This window comes from Meles meles, chromosome 18, assembly GCF_922984935.1.
Source record: "Meles meles chromosome 18, mMelMel3.1 paternal haplotype, whole genome shotgun sequence".
NCBI classification, from domain to species: domain Eukaryota; kingdom Metazoa; phylum Chordata; class Mammalia; order Carnivora; family Mustelidae; genus Meles; species Meles meles.
The window spans coordinates 33,544,568-33,563,216 of record NC_060083.1 but is presented as its reverse complement, the minus strand read 5'-3'; the positions used below and the strand labels follow the sequence as shown (position 1 = coordinate 33,563,216).

The following is an 18,649-nucleotide window of genomic DNA, read 5'->3' as shown; positions in this document are numbered from 1 at the left end:
CCAACACCATTTGTTGAAGAGATGGTCTTCTTTCCATTGGACATTCTTTCTTGCTTTGTAAAAGATTAATTGACCCTAGAGTTGAGAGTCTATTCCTGAGCTCTCTATTCTGTTCCAGTGATCTATGTGTCTGCTTTTGTGTCAGTACCGTACTGTCTTGATGATGACAGCTTTGTAATAGAGCTTGAAGTCTGGAATTGTGATGCCACCAACTTTGGCTCTCTTTTTCAACATTCCTCTGGCTATTTGGGGTCTTTCCTGGCTCCATATAAATTTTAGGATTATTTGTTTCGTTTCTTTAAAAAAATTGATGGTATTTTGATAGGGATTCCATTAAATGTTTAGATTGCTTTAGGTAGCATAGACATTTTCACAATATTTGTTCTTCCAATCCGTGAGCATGGAACGTTTTTCCATTTCTTTGTGTCTCCCTCAATTTCTTTCATGAGTACTTTATAGTTTTCTGAGTACAGATTCTTTGCCTCTTTGGTTAGGTTTGTTCCTAGGATTCTTATGATTTAGGGTCCAATTGTAAATGGGATTGACTCCTTAATTTCTCTTTCTTCTCTCTTGCTGTTGGTATATAGAAATGCAACTGATTTCTGTGCATTGATTTTATATCCTGACATGTTACTGAATTCCTGTATGTGTTTTAGCAGTTTACAGTGGAGTCTTTTGGACTGATACATACAGTATCATATCATCTGTAAAGAGTGAGAGTTTGACTTCTTCTTTGCTGATTCGGATGCCTTTTATTTCTTTTTGTTGTCTGGTTGCTGAGGGTAGGACTTCTAGTAATATTTTGAATAGCAGTGGTGATAGTGGACATCCCTGCCATCTTACTGACCTTAGGAGAAAATCTCCCAGTTCTAACCCACTTGAGAATGATACTCACTGTGGGTTTTTCATAGATGGCTTTGATGACACTTTCCCCACACTCTGAAGAGTTTTGATCAAGAAAGGGTGCTGTACTTTGTCAAATGCTTTTTGACATTTTTACATTGAGAGTATCATATGGTTCTTATTCTTTCTTTTATTAATGTATTGTATCACATTGATTCATTTGCAGATGTTGAGCCAACTTTGCAGCCCAGGAATAAATCCCACTTGGTCGTGGTGAACAATCCTTTTAACGTTCCATGTACACTAGAGAAGAATGTGTATTCTGTTGCTTTGGGATAGAATGTTCTGAATATATCTGTGATGTCCATCTGGCCCAGTGTGTCATGTAAGGTCTTTATTTCCTTGTTTATCTTTTGCTTGGATGATCTGTCCATTTCAGTGAGTGGGGGTGTTAAAGTCCCCTACTGTTATTGTGTTATTGTCTATGTGTTTGATTTTGTTATTGATTGGTTTATATAATTGGCTGCTCCTATGTTAGGGGCATAGATATTTTTGTTATTGTTATTGGTTTTTTATTTGTTATTGTTATTGTTAGCCATTCTTGTTGGACAGACCCTTTAAGTATGACATAGTGTCCTTCCTCATCTCTTATTATGGTCTTTGGCTTAAAATCTAATTTATCTGACATAAGAATTGCCACCCCAGCTTTCTTTTGATGTCCATTAGCATGGTAAATTGTTTTCCAGCCCCTAACTTTAAATCTGAAGGTGCTTTGGGGTCTAAAATGAGTTTCTTGTAGACAGCATATTGATGGGTTTTGGTTTTTTATCCATTCTGATACCCTGTGTCTTTTGATTGGGGCATTTAGCCCATTTACATTCAGAGTAACTATTGAAAGATATGAATTTAGTACCATTGTATTGCCTGTAAGGTGACTGTTACTGTGTATTGTCTCTGTTCCTTTGGATCTACTACTTTTAGGCTCTCTCTTTGCTTAGAGGACCCCTTTCAATATTTCCTGTAGGGCTGGTTTGGTGTTTGCAAATTCTTTTAATTTTTGTTGGTCCTGGAAGCTTTTTATCTCTCTTTTTATTTCCAGTGATAGCCTAGCTGGATATAGTGTTCTTAGCTGCATGTTTTTTTCATTTAGTGCTCTGAATATATCATGCCAGTTCTTTCTGGCCTGCCAGGTCCTGTGGATAAGTCTGCTGCCAGTCTAACATTTCTACCATTGTATGTTACAGACCTCTTGTCCTGAGCTGCTTTCAGGATTTTCTCTTTGCATTAAGACTTGTAAGTTTTATGATTAGATGATGGGGTGTGGACCTATTTTTATTGATTTTGAGGGGGTTTCTCTGTTCCTCCTGGATCTTGATACTTGTTCCCTTTGCCATATTAGGCAAATTCTCTACTGTAATTAGCTCCAATATAATTTGTTTCAATATACCTCTGCCCTTCTCTTTCTTTTTCTTCTGGCATCCCAATTATTCTAATATTACTTCATCTTATGGTATCACTTATTTCTCAGATGGTCCAGTAGTTACCATTGTGTTTCTTTGGACACAAAGAAATTATGGACCACTTATCCCCTCATGGTCCAGTAGTTGTTTGTCTCTCTTTTGCTCAGCTTCTTACTCTCCATCATTTGGTCTTCTATGTCATGAATTCTCTCTTCTGCCTCATTTATCCTACCAGTAAGAGCCTCCCATTTTTTATTGCACCTCATTAATAGCTTTTTAAATTTCAACTTGGTTAGATTTTAGTTCTTTTATTTCTCCAGAAAGGGTTTCTCTAATATCTTCCATGCCTTTTTCAAGCCCAGCTAGCACCTTGAGAATCATCATTCTGAACTCTAGTTCTGACATAGTACCAATGTCCTTGATTAGATCCCTAGCTGTTGGTACTGCCTTCTTGTTCTTTTTTTTTTTTGGTGTGGTGAGTTTTTCTGCCTTGTCATTTTATCCAGATAAGAATATATAAACAAGAGAATAAAATACTAAAAGGGGGGCAAAGACCCCAGAAAAATGTATGCCAGCCAGATCAAAAGAGATCTAAAACAGGGGGAAGAAAAAAGGGGGAAAAAAGAAATAAAAATGAAATAATAAAATAAATAAACATATATTTATTTATTTATTTATTCTATATAAATATTACAGTATTTGTTATAATAATATATGTATTATAAATAACATTTTTTATATATATATATATATATATATTAGACTGGTGAATAGAACAGAGCCACCCACTTGATTTTGGGTGTATTTTGGTGTTTTAGAAGAAACTACCTCCCAAAACTTGAAAGAAAGAAAAACTTATGTATATACAAAAATTAGGGGTAAAAACGATGAAGGAATGGAATATGACTGTAAAGATGAAAATTTTAAAAAATTCTAAAAGAATAGATAAGTTTGTTGCAAAAAGAAAAATAAAAGGAGGAGAGAATGTGCTCAGGCTGGAGACTAGAACAAAGCTATGTGCTCTGGGTATATTTAGGGTACATTTTGATCTATTAGAATAAATTGTATACCAAAATTTTTTAGAAAGAAAAACCTATATGTATACAAAAAATAAGGTTATATACAATGAAGGGGTAAAATATGACTATAACAATGAAGGTTTAACAAAAAGTTTTTTTAGAAAAGTATTGTTAAGGGCGCCTGGGTGGCTCAGTGGGTTAAGCCGCTGCCTTCGGCTCAGGTCATGATCTCGGGGTCCTGGGATCGAGTCCCGCATCGGGCTTTCTGCTCAGCGGGGAGCCTGCTTCCCTCTCTCTCTCTCTGCCTGCCTCTCTATCTGCTTGTGATCTCTCTCTGTCAAATAAATAAATAAAATATTTAAAAAAAAAAAAAAAAAAAAAAAAAAAAAAAAAAAAAAAAAAAGAAAAGTATTGTTAAGATAAACTAGTTTAAAAACGTTAAAAGAGGAAAAGTTTAAAAAAATAGAATAAGAAAAAAATTTTTTTTTAATTTAGCTTTGCAAGACTAAAGGATCATGGGGGAAAAATCCATGAATTCTGTGTGATGCTTTCCCCTAGCTCTAGAGTTGCATAGTTCTCATTGATTGTTGAACTTGGTCTTGGCTGGATGTTCTTGCTGATCTTCTGGGGGAGGGACCTTTTGCAGTGATTCTCAAATGTCTTTGCCCAAGGTGGAATTGCAGTACCCTTGCCAGGGACTGGGCTGAGTAATCTGCTCGGGTTTACTCTCACAGCTTTTGTTCCCTGAACACTTTGCGTACCACTTTGGAGGACAGGAATGAAAATGGCGGCCTTTCAATCTCTGGCCCAGAGGAGCCGAGCCTCAGGGCCCCACTCCTCAGTGCACCCTCAGAGATAAGGAATCATTCCTGTCTCCCTGGTCTCTGGCTGCACTCCGAGCTCACCAAGCCTGTGACCGAGCGTTTCCATCTCTGGCGCATGGCCCTGTTAGGAGTCTCCAAACACAGCAGATTCCTGCCCCGTTGCTCCTCCCAGAGGAAGAAGGTGAGTCTCCCCGGATCAGCCACTTGTGGGGTCCATGCTCAAGGAGCAGTGGTCCAACTGTGCCTTGGATCACAGTTTAAGGTAACTCCGAGTTGAGAGCTCACTCCTCAGCTCTGTCTCTGTAGTTGGCTTCCCCACTCCAATACCTGGGAGCTCTGCCATATTCAGACATCCCCAGTCTTTCTGTGACCCCATGGGTCCTAAGACCACACTATCCCCATGAGGGCTCCACCCCCACTTAGCCTTTGGAGTGATGTCCCTTAGTGGAGCAGACTTCTAAAAGTTTGGATTTTGTGCTCCATTGATCCACTGCTTGCCAGAAGTTGGCCTCTCCCCCCCCCCCGCCCCCCGCCACCCCCGCAGTCTATCTTCTCATCGCTTCGGAATCACTTCTCAGCACGTCCTGCCTTTCAGAAAGTGGCCGATTTTCTGTTCCTAGAATTGCTGCTCTTCTTCTCTCTCCTGTTGAGTTTGTAGGTGTTCAGAATGGTTTGTTACCTATCTAGCTGAACTCCTGGGATCTGATGTCATTTCAGTCTGCTACTCCTCCGCCATCTTGCCTCTCACTGTAATGTTATTTCTTGTTTTTAGAATTTTCCCTTTGTTTTTAGCTTTTTGTGGTTTAATTATGATGTGTCTAGCTGTGAATCTCTTTGAATGCATATTACTTGGTGTTCATTGAGACTCTTGGATGTGTAAGTTAATGCATCGCATCAATTTGGGGAAGTTTACGACTATTGTTTCTTCAAATATTCTTTCTCTCCCCATCTTTCTCCTTTGTAAACTCCTATTATGTGTATGTTGGTAGACTTGGTAGTGTTCCACACTTCTCTGAGACTGTTCACTTTTCATGTTTTTCTCTTTTTGCTCCTAAAACTGGATAATCTTAATTGACCTGTCTTTAACTTTACTGATTCTTCCTTCTTCCTATTCAAATCTGATATTGAGCTTGTCTAGTGAATTTTTCATTTCAGTTCTATGTTTCAACTTCATAATATTTATTTGGTGCTGGATTTGTTTTATAAATTCTACCTTTTTAATGGTATTCTCTTGTTTGCTGAGATACTATTCTCACAGTTCTTTGTTTCTTTAGAGATGGTTTCCTTTGGTATCATATTTAGAATTTTTGTCTAATTAACATTCAGACTTCTTCAGGGTGGTATTTATTGATTGCTTTATTTCCTGTGAATGGGACGTATTTTCATTTGTTTGTTTTGTGTATGGCTCATATTTTTCTTGTTAAAAACTAGGCATCTTAAATAATAAAATGTCACCAGTCTAGAAATCAGATTATCCCACCTCCTCATGGTTTATTGTTTAGTGATTTTTCAGAATTAAATCTGTGAAGTCTGTATTCTTTGTCACTTCTTTGTCACTTCAGTGGCTGCTGAAGTCTCTACTTGGTTAGCTTAGTAATCAGCTAATGATTAAACAACAATTTTCTTAAATGCCTGAAACTAGTAAGTCTTCCAGTCTTTACAGAAGGGCTCCGTGCACATGTTGGGGCACACTTTACGTACTCAACCTGGCATTTGACAGCCCTGCCTTACTCTTCACTTCCTGCTTGCACACAGCCTCAACATCAGACAGAAATAAGAGCTTAGGACCTTTTCAGATATTTTATGAGAATGCACCCAGCGCTGGGCATACATAGGGTCTGATAGATCCCTGGCAATGTGTCAGAGCTTTTCAAAGTCCTTCATGGACATCTCATTTCCTTTTTAAGTTTTTTGGTTGGTCTGTTGTTTGCCCCACCTTTTATCTACCACCTCAGGCAGCTGTGATGATTAAACAATTGCAAACGTTTGTTTTTGACAAGATTCCTTAGAGGAGAAGGTTATGCGTACTTTGTGAACTCTGAGGCAGGTCAAATAAAGAAAAATCTTTGAGTGGGGCCTTCCAGGGAACCACCAGTCAGGTCAAATACTGATGATTCTCTCAAAATGACATTTTGAAGGAGCTCTGGCACCATTCTTCACCATCCAGTAGCTGCCCAATTACTGTTTGTGTGTGTGTGTTTTGTTTTGTTTTTATCATCAATATACATTGATGGTCTTCAAGGCTATCACAGAGTTGAGGAAGATAGGAACTGAGCTAGTTAAAAATGTCACAAAGCTCACTGTTCTTACCAAATCAGCCACTATTTTCAAATAAACACTTCTTGGATTGCTGCAGACCTTTGGTTAATTTCCAGAGTTCTGGGAAAGTTAATTTTGACAATTCCTGCTAGTGTTCTTATTGCTTTTATGGGGGAGTGATTTTTGGAGGTCATTACTTTGCCATTCCCACTCTCATGCTATTCTTTAATTTTCTGTGAAGTGTTTATTTAGGTGCACCACTTGTAATCTCAGTTAGAGGGGTAACTGGGTGGTTCAGCCAGTTAAGTGGCTGACTCTTGATTTCAGCTCAGGTCTTGATCTCAGGGTTGTGAGCTCAAGCCCCATTTTGGGCTCTAAAGAAAAAAAAAAAAACTCAGTTGGAAAGTTTTGTCTTTTATTAGGAAATTAAACCATTTGGGTATATTGTGTTCACAGATATGTTCAGTCTTATTGTTACTACTTCATTTTACATTTCTATTTATCATGTTTTCTTATTTTGTGTTTTTTTTATTTTTTAATTTTTTAGGCTTATCTTTATTCCTCTCTTTCTGCTAATAGTTTGAAGTTCAACTTTCTGTTTTACCTGAAGTTACTGTAAACATCCATATAAAAATATCTAAACTTACATTTTTATATCAAAATAAAACTAAATAGTATAATAAGTACATAAAGTCATATCTTAAAACACTGTTTAAAACAAATGAGAAAAGTATTTAAATTACTACAATGTACTCTGGTGTCTTCCCTTCTTTGGAAAGAAGATTGAGGTAATCTTAACAATTGCTACTATATATTGTGTGGCTCTTAGCATTAAACAGGATGCATGCTTTCATTTGTTAATTCATTTAATCTTTAAAACTCTGTAAGAACTCTCATTATATATGATGAAACAAACTCTGAGAATTTAAATAAATTTCCTAGAGTCACTTAGATTATAGATACAATATCATGATCCAAGCTTGGGTCTGCCAAATTCCAGAGCCAAAGCTACACTGCTTCTCAAAGGTTTACCCCTTTCTATGAGGGTAAAAATTTAAGAGTAGTTAGTTGGGAGGAGTGTGCATGTTTATGAGAACAAATAACACAAAGTGTCTTTCTCAATATCTTTTATCAGACAAAATTTTAAATATGGGGGGGGGAATATAATGACAGATGAAATCTAGAAGAATAGAAACATGCTGAAAGATGGCCAGGAAGGAAGGGACAGCTGGGGCAGTATGAGAAGGAAGTCAAAGAGACAGAGAAAGTCAACCTATTTTGACTGAAGGGAACAGATGGGAGATGAGCAAAGACAAAAGGGGCCATGTGGGTAGGTGTCATCAGTTAAAGGGCAAGTAACTGGAATTTGATCAATCGACAAGAATTTATTTACTGGACTCCTGGGCACTATGTGAGATACAAAAGAATGTAGAGTTATTTTGGGAATGATAATGATGTAGACAAGACAGATGGCTTGAACCTGGGGCATTAACACTGAAGGAAAAGGCTAGAGACAGAAGGCAGAAAGAAAGAGGTTAAGGCAATCTCCATGTGAGCCAGCTTGCATATCAATCTGGAATTTCTGTGGGAAGAGCAGGGTATAGAGGAAATGCTATAATTGCTATTAAATCAAAGTTAAAGGATCTATAGATGGAATGAGAAAGATGCCAAATCACCTACCCCCTCTATTTCTGCTTTTGTGTAAATTAAAAGATTATTAAAAATGGAAATACACCCATATGTACAGACACACTACAGACAAGTGCTTTAAGTCATCCTTCCAAATGTAAATATGGCCATTTAGCTAAGACTGGGTGGGACCTGGTACATGTGACTACAACTGAATAGGTCTGATGCCCTCGGAAGGTACTAGGAAGTCTTTTTGTGTTGGAGGAGATTGCAAGCGAGACTTAAAAGGTGCCTAAAGACATTCAACAATGTAAGGAGGACAGCTTTCCATTTGTTGAAGTGAAAGTAAGTCAAGGTTAGTTGGCACCAGATGGAACCCAATTCAGAAGCTTGAGGAGGAAATGAGCTTTCTTTCTTTTTTTTTTTTTTTTTAAGATTTTATTAATTATTTGACAGAGAGCGATCACAAGTAGGCAGAGAGGCAAGCAGAGAGAGTGAGAGGGAAGCAGGCTCCCTGCCGAGCAGAGAGCCCGATGCGGGACTCGATCCCAGGACCCTGAGATCATGACCTGAGCCGAAGGCAGTGGCTTAAACCACTGAGCCACCCAGGCACCCCAGAAATGAGCTTTCTGAGTAGTCCTTTAATATATTATTTGTTATAGATTCTCATATGAGCATTCGTTTATTCTAAAGTATGTATTGAACATCTACTGTAACAAAAATGATAGCTGCCATGAGTTTCCCTGTATTCTAAGCTCTCTACATGCATTATCTCATCAAATACTCATAACTGTATGTGATGTGATTTTCCCTATTTTATAAATGAGAACAATAAGATTCAGATGTGTTAAATAACTCATCCAAGGTCACATAGTCAGTAGCTGGAAGAGAAGCAATTTATAGCCTAATCAGTATTGTATTTCTTATACTTCAAGGCAGACATATTTTAGGTATAAAAATTAGGTGCACCTGGGTGGCTTAGTGGGTTAAAGCTTCTGCCTTCAGCTCAGGTCATGATCCCAGGGTTCTGGGATCAAGCCCCACGTCGGGCTCTCTGCTCCTCGAGGAGCCTGCTTCCTCCTCTCTTTGCCTGCCTCTCTGCCTACTTGTGATCTCAGTCTGTCAAATAAATAAAATCTTTAAAAAAAAATTAAAGGACTTGCAGTCCTTGTTCTTGAGAAGCATACAGACTAGCTAGGAGACAGCCAAAGAGCTGTAATACAATAACATATTTTCTGTAAGAGGCATATACTAAGTGAGTGAGTAAAGTAATACGCAAATTTGCCTGTGGCTGTCAGAGATCACTTGAGCATAGACTTTAAGTATCAGCAGTTGTTTCCTAGGTGATGAAAGCACAGATGGAATTCCAGTACAGGCAAAAGCAGTGCCAACAAGCACCCAGAGGTAGGAAAGAGTTTGCACTGTTTAGGAAACCCTAAAGAGATCAGAAAGACTGAAACATAAAACGTAGAAGAACAGTAAGAGATGAAGCTGGAGAGGCACGCATCTGTATGTGGGGCTAAAGAATTTAGAATGTATCCTGTAGACGTTGGGAGAGCTTTGAAGTCAATCCTTCAGAGTTGAGTTGATAAAAGAGGTTCTACATGATATTGTATCAGGGGGTCCATACGCCTTTGAAAAGTCAAGGACTGGAGATGACCTCTGAGGGGCACAGCTAACTAGCAATGGCAGGATTACAAATGGAAGACTCCATTGGAGATTCAAGGGACGCTGGTGGGAAGATGACAGTGTGCTCCAGAGAGACCTGGTCCCTGTGTACCAGAGGCTCCGCTGGAGTGGAGACACTTGGCACATAACTCCCTCAGCCATTTTTTTTCATTCATTCATTTGCTCATACAATGCACAGATGTGTATAGCCATAGCCTCGGTAGCATCAGTATTTCAGTAATAATACCCAACTTAATGGTGGATGCCTTTTGAAATGGCATGGCTGATCTGGAAATTGACTCTAAGGATGACATTCATGAGGACCTGTGTAGAGATTTGTGGAACAGCAGTCAGGTACAACTTGGAGAACGCCAGTAATGAGTGCCCTGGAGGACACTGTCTGGGGTATCTGAGGGGAGCAGAGAGGGACCTTTGGGTATAAATCCCCCAAACTTCTGAGCACTGAGGTAGCTCACCAAATCTCAGACAAGAGGCACAATTTAACACCTCAAGAGAAGGGGAATCTGCAGGAACAACCACACCCAACAGAGGGCAGCATCTAAAAGGAGGTAGGTAGAAAGATGCCAGTTAAATACACCCAAGAGAAACTGAACAGAACCCATGGATTATAGATTTGAGACACTTCTTCCCATTGGGATAAAGACTGAAAGACTTGAGTAGAGGCTCCTGTCATATATAGGTTTATAGGTAAATGTATATGTTTACATAGTGAATGGATGTTGTCATTTCATTCTTGCCCCCAGTTAGCTATATGGCCTTAAACAAGCTGCTTGCCTCCCTGGGTTTAGCTTTCTTGTCTATAACGTAAATAAGCTGGACCTCTTCAAGATCCCTTCCAGCTACAGTATTTTATTAGGATTCCAGATGGCTACTGGTGATGATAAAATCCTTTGTCAACTTATAATTATCTTGTGTAAATGATACAACATCAGATTTTTCTCCTCTTAGGAACTGCCGTGTGAAAATGACTCAACAAATGCAGAACCTACATCTTTCTCAGTCGAAGAAACATAGTGCCCCATCATCTCCCAATGCCGCCAAACGCCTGTACAGAAACCTCTCTGAGAAACTGAAGGGGAGCCACTCTTCATTTGACGAAGCCTATTTCCGAACAAGAACAGACCGGCTGAGCCTCAGAAAGACCTCAGTGGTAATAACACTGTGTTTTTATTCTTGTCTCTGCTTGATCAGTGCAGTTGTGTTTGGTTTTGAGGAGATTCTAAGATGCTCCACATTCACTTCAGAACCTGCATTTACAGTTTTAGAAATGCTGAGAGTGCAGGAAGGCAGGACCTGTGCGAGTCTGTGCTGTGAGCTAAAACTGGATTGTGAGAGTTTTCCTCTCTTTTTCTTAATTTCTTGCCCTTTCTTTTCTCTTAGTTTTTCTTTCTCTAATGTATCAAAGAAACAACAACAAAATGGCAGTGTGACAAATGGGAGCATGAATTAAATAGGCTTTCTGAGAGCTCCAGTGTTCGTTCAGATATCGAATGAACAATGGACATTTCATTTACTTATTTATAATGTATGGCCCATATGCTTTTCCAGAGGCATTCAAAATAGAATCTAGGCAAAAAATGTGTATGTATTATGTAATGAGAAATACAGTGGTAGAGAGGGAGAGAGTGAGCGAGGAAAGAAGGGAGGAAGGAAGGAGTGGAAAAAAACCTAGAAAATAATGGGGATAGAAAGAGAAATAGATATACTAAAATCCTAGGCAAATATAGTACCTAAAACTTAAACCATGACATTTTTCTCTGAGCTCCTAGTCAGTCAAAGCAGAAAGGGAAGCCCAGTTGGCTATAGCATCCCATTAGCTAGTAACTGAAAGTAGACCAGTCTACCAGAAGAAATGAGTGTTTTCCTGTTGCTGAGTCCTCTGGCCTTTATAAGATACCACAGTGAATTGTGTGATAGAGAAGGAAGGTCAGTATTGGTGATGTTATAGACATTGTCATAGAGTAGTCTCTGACACTGACCCTTGGTAAAAGCCGAGGGCATAATATTACCATGATTGGCAAGGGCGTTTCTGCAGGGGGTAATGGCACCACTTGTTTTAGCTTATCACAGAAATGAGCCCTAGCCTTTCCAGAGAGAAGCGTGCTACGGTTTGCCAACAAAAGCATGGAGGAGGAAATGACTCGAGAGTGAGAGCAAATATGGCGCATGAGAAATTAGGCATACTAAGGATCACATACAAATACACAACTGTGGACGGGGCAGCATTGCTAACTTTGTTCTCTGTTTTCTCATGTGTTATCTCACTTCAAGCTCATCTTCTGGGAGGGCTAGGTTGTGGCTGAGTTACGGTCTCAGCAGCAGAGGCTCTTTCGTTTGGCAGACTGTAGACAAAACACTTTTCCATTCAGCAGACTGTCCTGTAGCAAAGAGAGCTGCATACCAAAAATAGTTTTATCCCTTGGGACCCCATTGTCAAAACATGTATTTGCATAACAGTGCTGTATTTCCCTCAAATTTCAATCCTGCGTCATGGGCTCAGTTAGGCCGAGCCTAACTGCAGCCTTCGATGGAGATAATTGATTTTTGGTGATACTAAAAATAAACCCTGCCAACTTAAATATTTGGTCACTGAAGACCTTGCATGGTTTAATCAGGGGAGCCCTGTGCTATGTCAGGACCAATGGTATTTCAACATTTTTAAAGAGCAAACAACTCCTGGAGAAGGTACCAGATAGATGTGTAAATAGTATATGTGTTGCTCTTCTCCCTTGAGCTGCAAAAATACATATTTGAGAGAATTCCAGAACTTTTCTCCTTTGTTTACCGTGAATCTCTGATAGAGCTTTTCAATGTAATCCTATTGTCCTTAGCTATTATGGTTTTATAGGTGATTTGCATCCTGTGAATATTCAACTTTGGCCCTCTCAGCACCATAGGCCACCCAGGCACTGAAACCCTCACTGGACACCACCTCTTGAGCCCTTCCTTTGAGGGCTCAGAAATGCCAGGTGTTCAGTGATTAGGGCTTTGGCTGACAAGGTGCAGAATTTAGTATAGAGGAGCCTAGGAGCGGGGGAGCTGGCCTGCAGGCAGCGAGAGCTGTTTGAGAGTTGCAGAAAGGAAGGGGTATGTAACATCATCAACTTTAGTGGGATTATTCTTGTGTCAGTATGGAGCATGGGCTGGAAGACCTTAGGACGAGCAGTGGGCAGGTCACTGCCATCATCCAGGCAAGGATGACAATGGTCTGGGTCTGAGTGATAGTAGGGACCTGGGGATGGGGAGGGAAGGCGATGAGTCAGAGAGAAAGCGTGCTCTCAGTGGCAAGCCAGTCATCATTTCAGCGACCTGTGCTGCATTTATCTATGCCATATTTTCCAGAACTGTGTTCTGTAGAAGCCTGTTCCAGGGGCAGTTAAAACAAATGCAAAGGAAAAAAAAAAAACCATGTTTTCCATCTATTGGAGAGTCATAACTGCATAACTGCATGTTAGAATTACTAAGGCTCTGAGAGGTCTTACAGTAAAATAATGAGATACGGCAGCTTAATCCAGTATGCACCAAATTTATATGACTGCATGCTGCATTCCTCATAGAACACCTCATAATGACCTATCAGACAGTATTGTACAGACTACTTGCGAGGAAAGCTGATGTTTGCTCTTAACTATAGACCAGATATGCTGTATGGTGTGGTTTTGGTTGCATCTAAATGTGGAGATCCATTCAGAGCCCATTTGAAGGAGGGAGGGTCCAGCTGCATTTAACATGTCATGTGTGTTGGGATAAGTGGCAGTCATAAGTGGGGATGCAGTCGCTGGTGTCAGAACAGCTAAGCCACAGAGGCAAGCTGGCGGATGAAAGTGTGCTCACCTGCATGTGCTCTTGCCCTCCAGAACTTCCAGGGCAATGAAGCCATGTTCGAAGCAGTCGAACAACAGGACATAGATGCTGTACAGATGCTCCTGTATCAGTACACACCAGAGGAACTAGATCTCAACACACCGAACAGTGAGGGGCTGACGCCTCTGGATATCGCCATCATGACCAACAACGTGCCCATCGCCAGGATTCTTCTGAGGACAGGGGCCCGAGAAAGTCCACACTGTAAGTAAGCCTGGGAATGAAACCATGTACTGTTAAGTCTAGACCCAGCTTCTTGTCCCCAAAATAGCCATTGCTAGCATTTAGAGCAGGAACAGTTGACGAAGACAGGCTCTGAATTCCTTTGCATGTTCTCATGGACTTTCATGCACATAGTGATAGTGTTCAATCAGCCTAGGCACCGAGTTACATTCTAAACAGAATACACTGAGTGGAATTAAAAGGGAACCCAGAAAGAACTTCCTCCTAAGAATTTAGCCCAAGTTTAAAATATGTGAAACACGCCAAATGAGGCTATATAATAGGAAGTGTACCTAGAAAAAGTTTAAGTATGCATGTGCAATTTTCCTGTGTCCATGGGCATTATGCTGGCTGCATTTAGTCACTCATTCATTCAACAAACACTGAGGACAGGGCACTGTTCTAGATACCAGGAATGAAATGGTGAGCAAGATAAAGTCCCTATTATCATAGAATTTAGACAGTAGTGGAGGACACTTCCAATAAGTGAGTAAATAGATCAATTAAATTATAAACTCAAATAGTGACGAATGCTATGAAGAAAATAAAGTAAGTGAGCGGCTAGAGATTGATGGAGTGGGGACTATTCTAAATAGCGTTGGGCAAGAAAAGCTTCTCTGATGTAATGATTGAGCCTGGTGCTACATGATATCAGGAAATGAGCCATGAGGAGATATGGGGTCAGATTCCAGAGAAGCAAATAGAAAGGTGTCGAAGCAGGCAGGAGTGAGATTGCCATGTTCAAAGAACAAGGCCAGTGTGGCCATAGCACATCAACCAGGGGCAGAGTGATCACCGAGGAAGAGCACTCTGGCTCTTGCAGGCTATGGCAAGATGCTGACATTGATTTTATTTATTTTTGTTTGTTTATTTGACAGAGTTTTTATTTAAGTATTTATTTAAGTATTAAGTATTAAGTATTAAGTATTATCAAGTCCAAGTATGAGGCATATGGTTTAAATATATTACGCATTTGGTTTCCATACTTCATAAATGTTTGGGATTTTTTCCCCCAGTTTTCTTAAAGACTGATTTAGGATTTTTCACTGTTGTGATATTTGAGTGAAATTTCAGTTTATTACATGGTACTTATAGGAAATACTGTTTCCTGACATTGATTTTAAATGGGATGGGGAGACAGAGCAGCTGAAGCACACGAATGACATATTCTGCTTTACATTATAAAAGATCGCTGCCATGCTCTGCGGGGCATAGACAGGGGTGGGGCAGCTGTGGAACGGGGAAGACCAGTTAGGAGGCCAGGAGACAGACGTGGTGGCTTGGACTGGCATGGCAGTGACATTGATGGTGAGCAGGGGCGGAATTCTGGATGTATCTTTGAACAGTTTTACTGAGATCTAATTCCTCTGCACATTATTCATCCATTTCACATGTACAGTGCAGTGGGTTTTGGTGTATGCACCATGTGCAATGATGACTACAGTCAGTTTTAGGCCATTTTCATCACTCATACCCTCTCACTCCCCAGCCCTAGGCGGACACTAATCTACTTCCTCTTCCTAGAGATTCGCCCATTCAGGACATTTCATGTAAGTGGAATCATATAATGTGTGGTCTTTTGGGACTGGCTTCTTTCCGGGTGTATGCTGAAGTAGAGCTGATAGTACTTTGCCAAAGGGAGCTGTTCTGGGGCCAACGACAGAGCCGGCCCCGGAGTGGACAGGACAAAGTCGCCGAGCCCTTAGCCCGCGCCAGGCACTATTCTGAGCACTTTACATGCATTCACTCCTTTAAGCCTCACAGCAACATTCTGAGGTAGGCACTCGCATTCCCCTTGGTGCAAACTCTCTGACCCAATGACCACAATGGCTCTGAGCCATAGTTTTTATGTTTCCTAAAAGAAAAAAGTAAACTCATCAAACTGTTACTTTCACTAATACTGATTCACTTACTTCCAAGTGGTGAGACCCAGAAGGCTGAAAGAGAAGCAGGCAAATATATAATTAGAGGCCACATCTCTGCTCCGAAATTTCACAAACCCCCACCACCCAAAGACTAGGTACAGAGGCAGATCCTTGTATCAGAAAACTCTTTATTTTAAAAATGCTGAACTCACCCCATCCATGTCGACCAGAGTGAGGATTTGGGTTCATAGGATTGGGGCTTTTCATCAGAGCTCCATCGTCAAAGTGCCCCTTCTTTCTCATGGAACGGGAGGCTCGGAGGGGTGGGCAAATAGAGATGGAAGTAACCGGAAAATCTTCTTTGCTACCTTCCAACTTATGTTGCAATAATATCTGTCCCAAAGATCCAGCAAGAGAGTGGTGGAGAGAGAATCAGAGGGCCTGAACACAGAGAATGCAGACTGAGCCCCATTCTGTAGGAACAAGGAAACCATTCATCCAGATGTTGCCTGCACTGGGCTGGATGAAACATTAGTCCCACTTACCTGAGACGTTACAAAGAACTCTGCATTTTCCGTGAAACCAGTGAGACTCCCAATCTCCCCAAGTCCCCTTGTGCATAATTAAATCTCCATAAAAGAGCCCACATCCTAAATATCTAGTTAAACCAAAAGTAAATTCATTCAAAAGGTCCCTGGTTTTTTTCATTCCCTCTGGCATGATAAGCACATGCATCATGACAAAGTTGTAAAGAAAAGTGAGAGATAAACCCAGGTTTTAGCCTCCAGGAAATATGACACCTAAGTCACCTTGGCCACCCAAGAAGTCAAAGAGATCATATCCTGTGTGGACTCCCACATGCGTAAAGGTGGCAGAAGAATATTGATTGAGTAGCTGTGAAGCATCGTCTCTGGTTTTCACAGTAGCACGGATTCTGAGAGGTTAAGTGAATAACCAAAGGTCACACATCTGGCAAGTGAATAGGGATGTCAAGGACTCAAACCCAGGTCTGTGGGACACCCATGCCTGGGATCCCGCTATGTGAACTTACTGCCTTTTCAAATAATCAACATGGAGGGCTGTGGCCGCTAGGCCCTTGCATCTTTCCCTTTGTGTCATTTGCTAAAATCCTATGGTGTATTTCTTTGTTCTGTTCTATACACTGTACACTAAGGTGCCATGCCTGTTGGAGAGAAGCAGGATAGAAAAGCACAATCTGTTTTCAGGGATGTCTAATTCACATTATATATCAAGTACAAGAGGAAGAGAATTGCTTCTGTGCATGAATGTGAGCCAGCCCAGGAGAAAAACCACAGTCCACCAGCCAGAACAAGATAAGCAAACACCTGCTGCAAATTGTTCCCCAGAAGTTGCAGAGGCAGGATATAAGAGAAGAAAAATAACAGTGAGGCCTTAAGTTCGCAGAGCTTTTTACACATTGTGAAAATCCTTTCGCTTGCATCAGCTCATTTGGTACTCACATCTGGCCTGTGAGATGGGATTCTGTTTTCTCATTCTGATCAATGAGGAAACTGGAATAAGAAAAGTCAGATAAATTCACCCAATGCTACAAAGCGAGGAAGTGGTAGAACTATGACTTGAACCCAGATCCTCTATATTAAATGCTTTGGTATTTGTGTGTAGCATTAGCTCGCTCACTGTCACACCTCATTCTTTCCTTCTCTGACTCTCCTTTGTTTCCTCTTCTAATGCCATTCAAGTATTTCAAAGCAGCGAGCAGAATTTCTAGCAGGATGAATTTTCTGCCTTCCTTTCCCCTGGGTGTTCCCTTCTGAAAACCAGTCCCATACTCTTTCCACTCTGAGAGCCAAGAATCCCAGCCCACTCAGAAGCAAGTCCTTTGTGATCCGCTTGAATTCATTGCAGGAATCACAGAGACACAGATGGGTTTAGGGACTTAACTCTAAACCATTGGTCAGGTGTGTCTTTCAGTCTTTAGCTCCTGAATCACAATGCTATATCGAGGTGTTCCTTACAAACACAGGTTGAAACTCAACCAGGTACTCTTTCCTTACAGGGAAAGTCCTAGAAGTGGCCACCAGAACTTGTACACCACCCCAACATTAAATACATGCAGAACCCCACCTGATCATTAGACCCTCCTACTGTCTTTATTCAGTGACTTTTTTCTGTTCCTCACCTTTAGGCAAGTAGCAAAATATACTCATTCCTTCTAAAAGATAGTATCAGCCATTATGAAAATAGAATCCCAAGTACTTCCACTTGGACTTGTGTGCTGAGCTCAGGAAGCCCTCAGAGACTTGGAAAGGACTGAAGCTGGGACAGCTAATGTAGGGACACCGAGGGGCTCTGTCTCTGATGGTTCCAGCCATTCAGTATCCCAGTTGCCATGACTCCTGTTCAGTGGAACAAATGCTCTCTGAGAAAGACTTACTCTGTTAGTGAAAGTCCCCAGTCATAAGTCCTTCCTTTATGCTGACTAACTCCTGTCCTGCCCCCACTCTCCAATCCCAGTTCAGTGGTCTCTGGGAGGAATGTGCTGAATCATCAGTGAGCTCCTTGCCTTTCTGAGGCTCCTGTTTATTTGGCATCATCTATAAACCATAATCGTAAAGAAATAAGTTCTTTTTGGATACTTATCATGTGCAAATCTGGTCACTCTTAGGAATTTTGTCTTTCAGCCTCAGTACCTGACATGTAGTAGGTGCTCAGAAATTTTCAGTTGAAATTTTGAACGACCCTGTGGTAGGGTGCTGGGAATTACAGGTATTGAATTCAGGCTCGTAGACACACGCATGAGTTACATGCATAGTGCATACACAATGTGTGGGAAATACCTCTAAGTCTTTCAGTAATTTATTCTGGGAGTACCTTCTGCTGTTGTCGCATTGTTATTTTCCAGGCACTGTTGTAGAATTTGGTTGTAAATGGAGACTGTTTTCAGCAAAAATGGTGGAATGCCCTTCATCTTTCGTCCCTCTGCCCTTCCCTAT

General features: G+C 40.7%; 1 protein-coding gene and 1 long non-coding RNA gene across 2 annotated transcripts in view; one reads left to right on the top strand and one right to left on the bottom strand.

Annotated features, from left to right (window-relative positions):
* Positions 1-18,649, top strand: part of ANKFN1 (ankyrin repeat and fibronectin type III domain containing 1) — a 160,134-nt gene that overhangs the window by 11,603 nt on the left and 129,882 nt on the right. The window contains exons 2-3 of the mRNA XM_045983860.1: positions 10,672-10,873; positions 13,581-13,791. Coding sequence (XP_045839816.1) covers positions 10,688-10,873; positions 13,581-13,791 — 397 coding nt within the window. The 5' untranslated portion in view covers positions 10,672-10,687. The remainder of the gene's footprint in view (positions 1-10,671; positions 10,874-13,580; positions 13,792-18,649) is intronic.
* Positions 13,696-16,106, bottom strand: LOC123928828. Its single transcript, XR_006815824.1, has 3 exons — positions 15,887-16,106; positions 15,723-15,746; positions 13,696-13,801 (listed from the first exon to the last, which is right to left on the bottom strand). It is a non-coding gene; the product is annotated as an uncharacterized LOC123928828 (long non-coding RNA).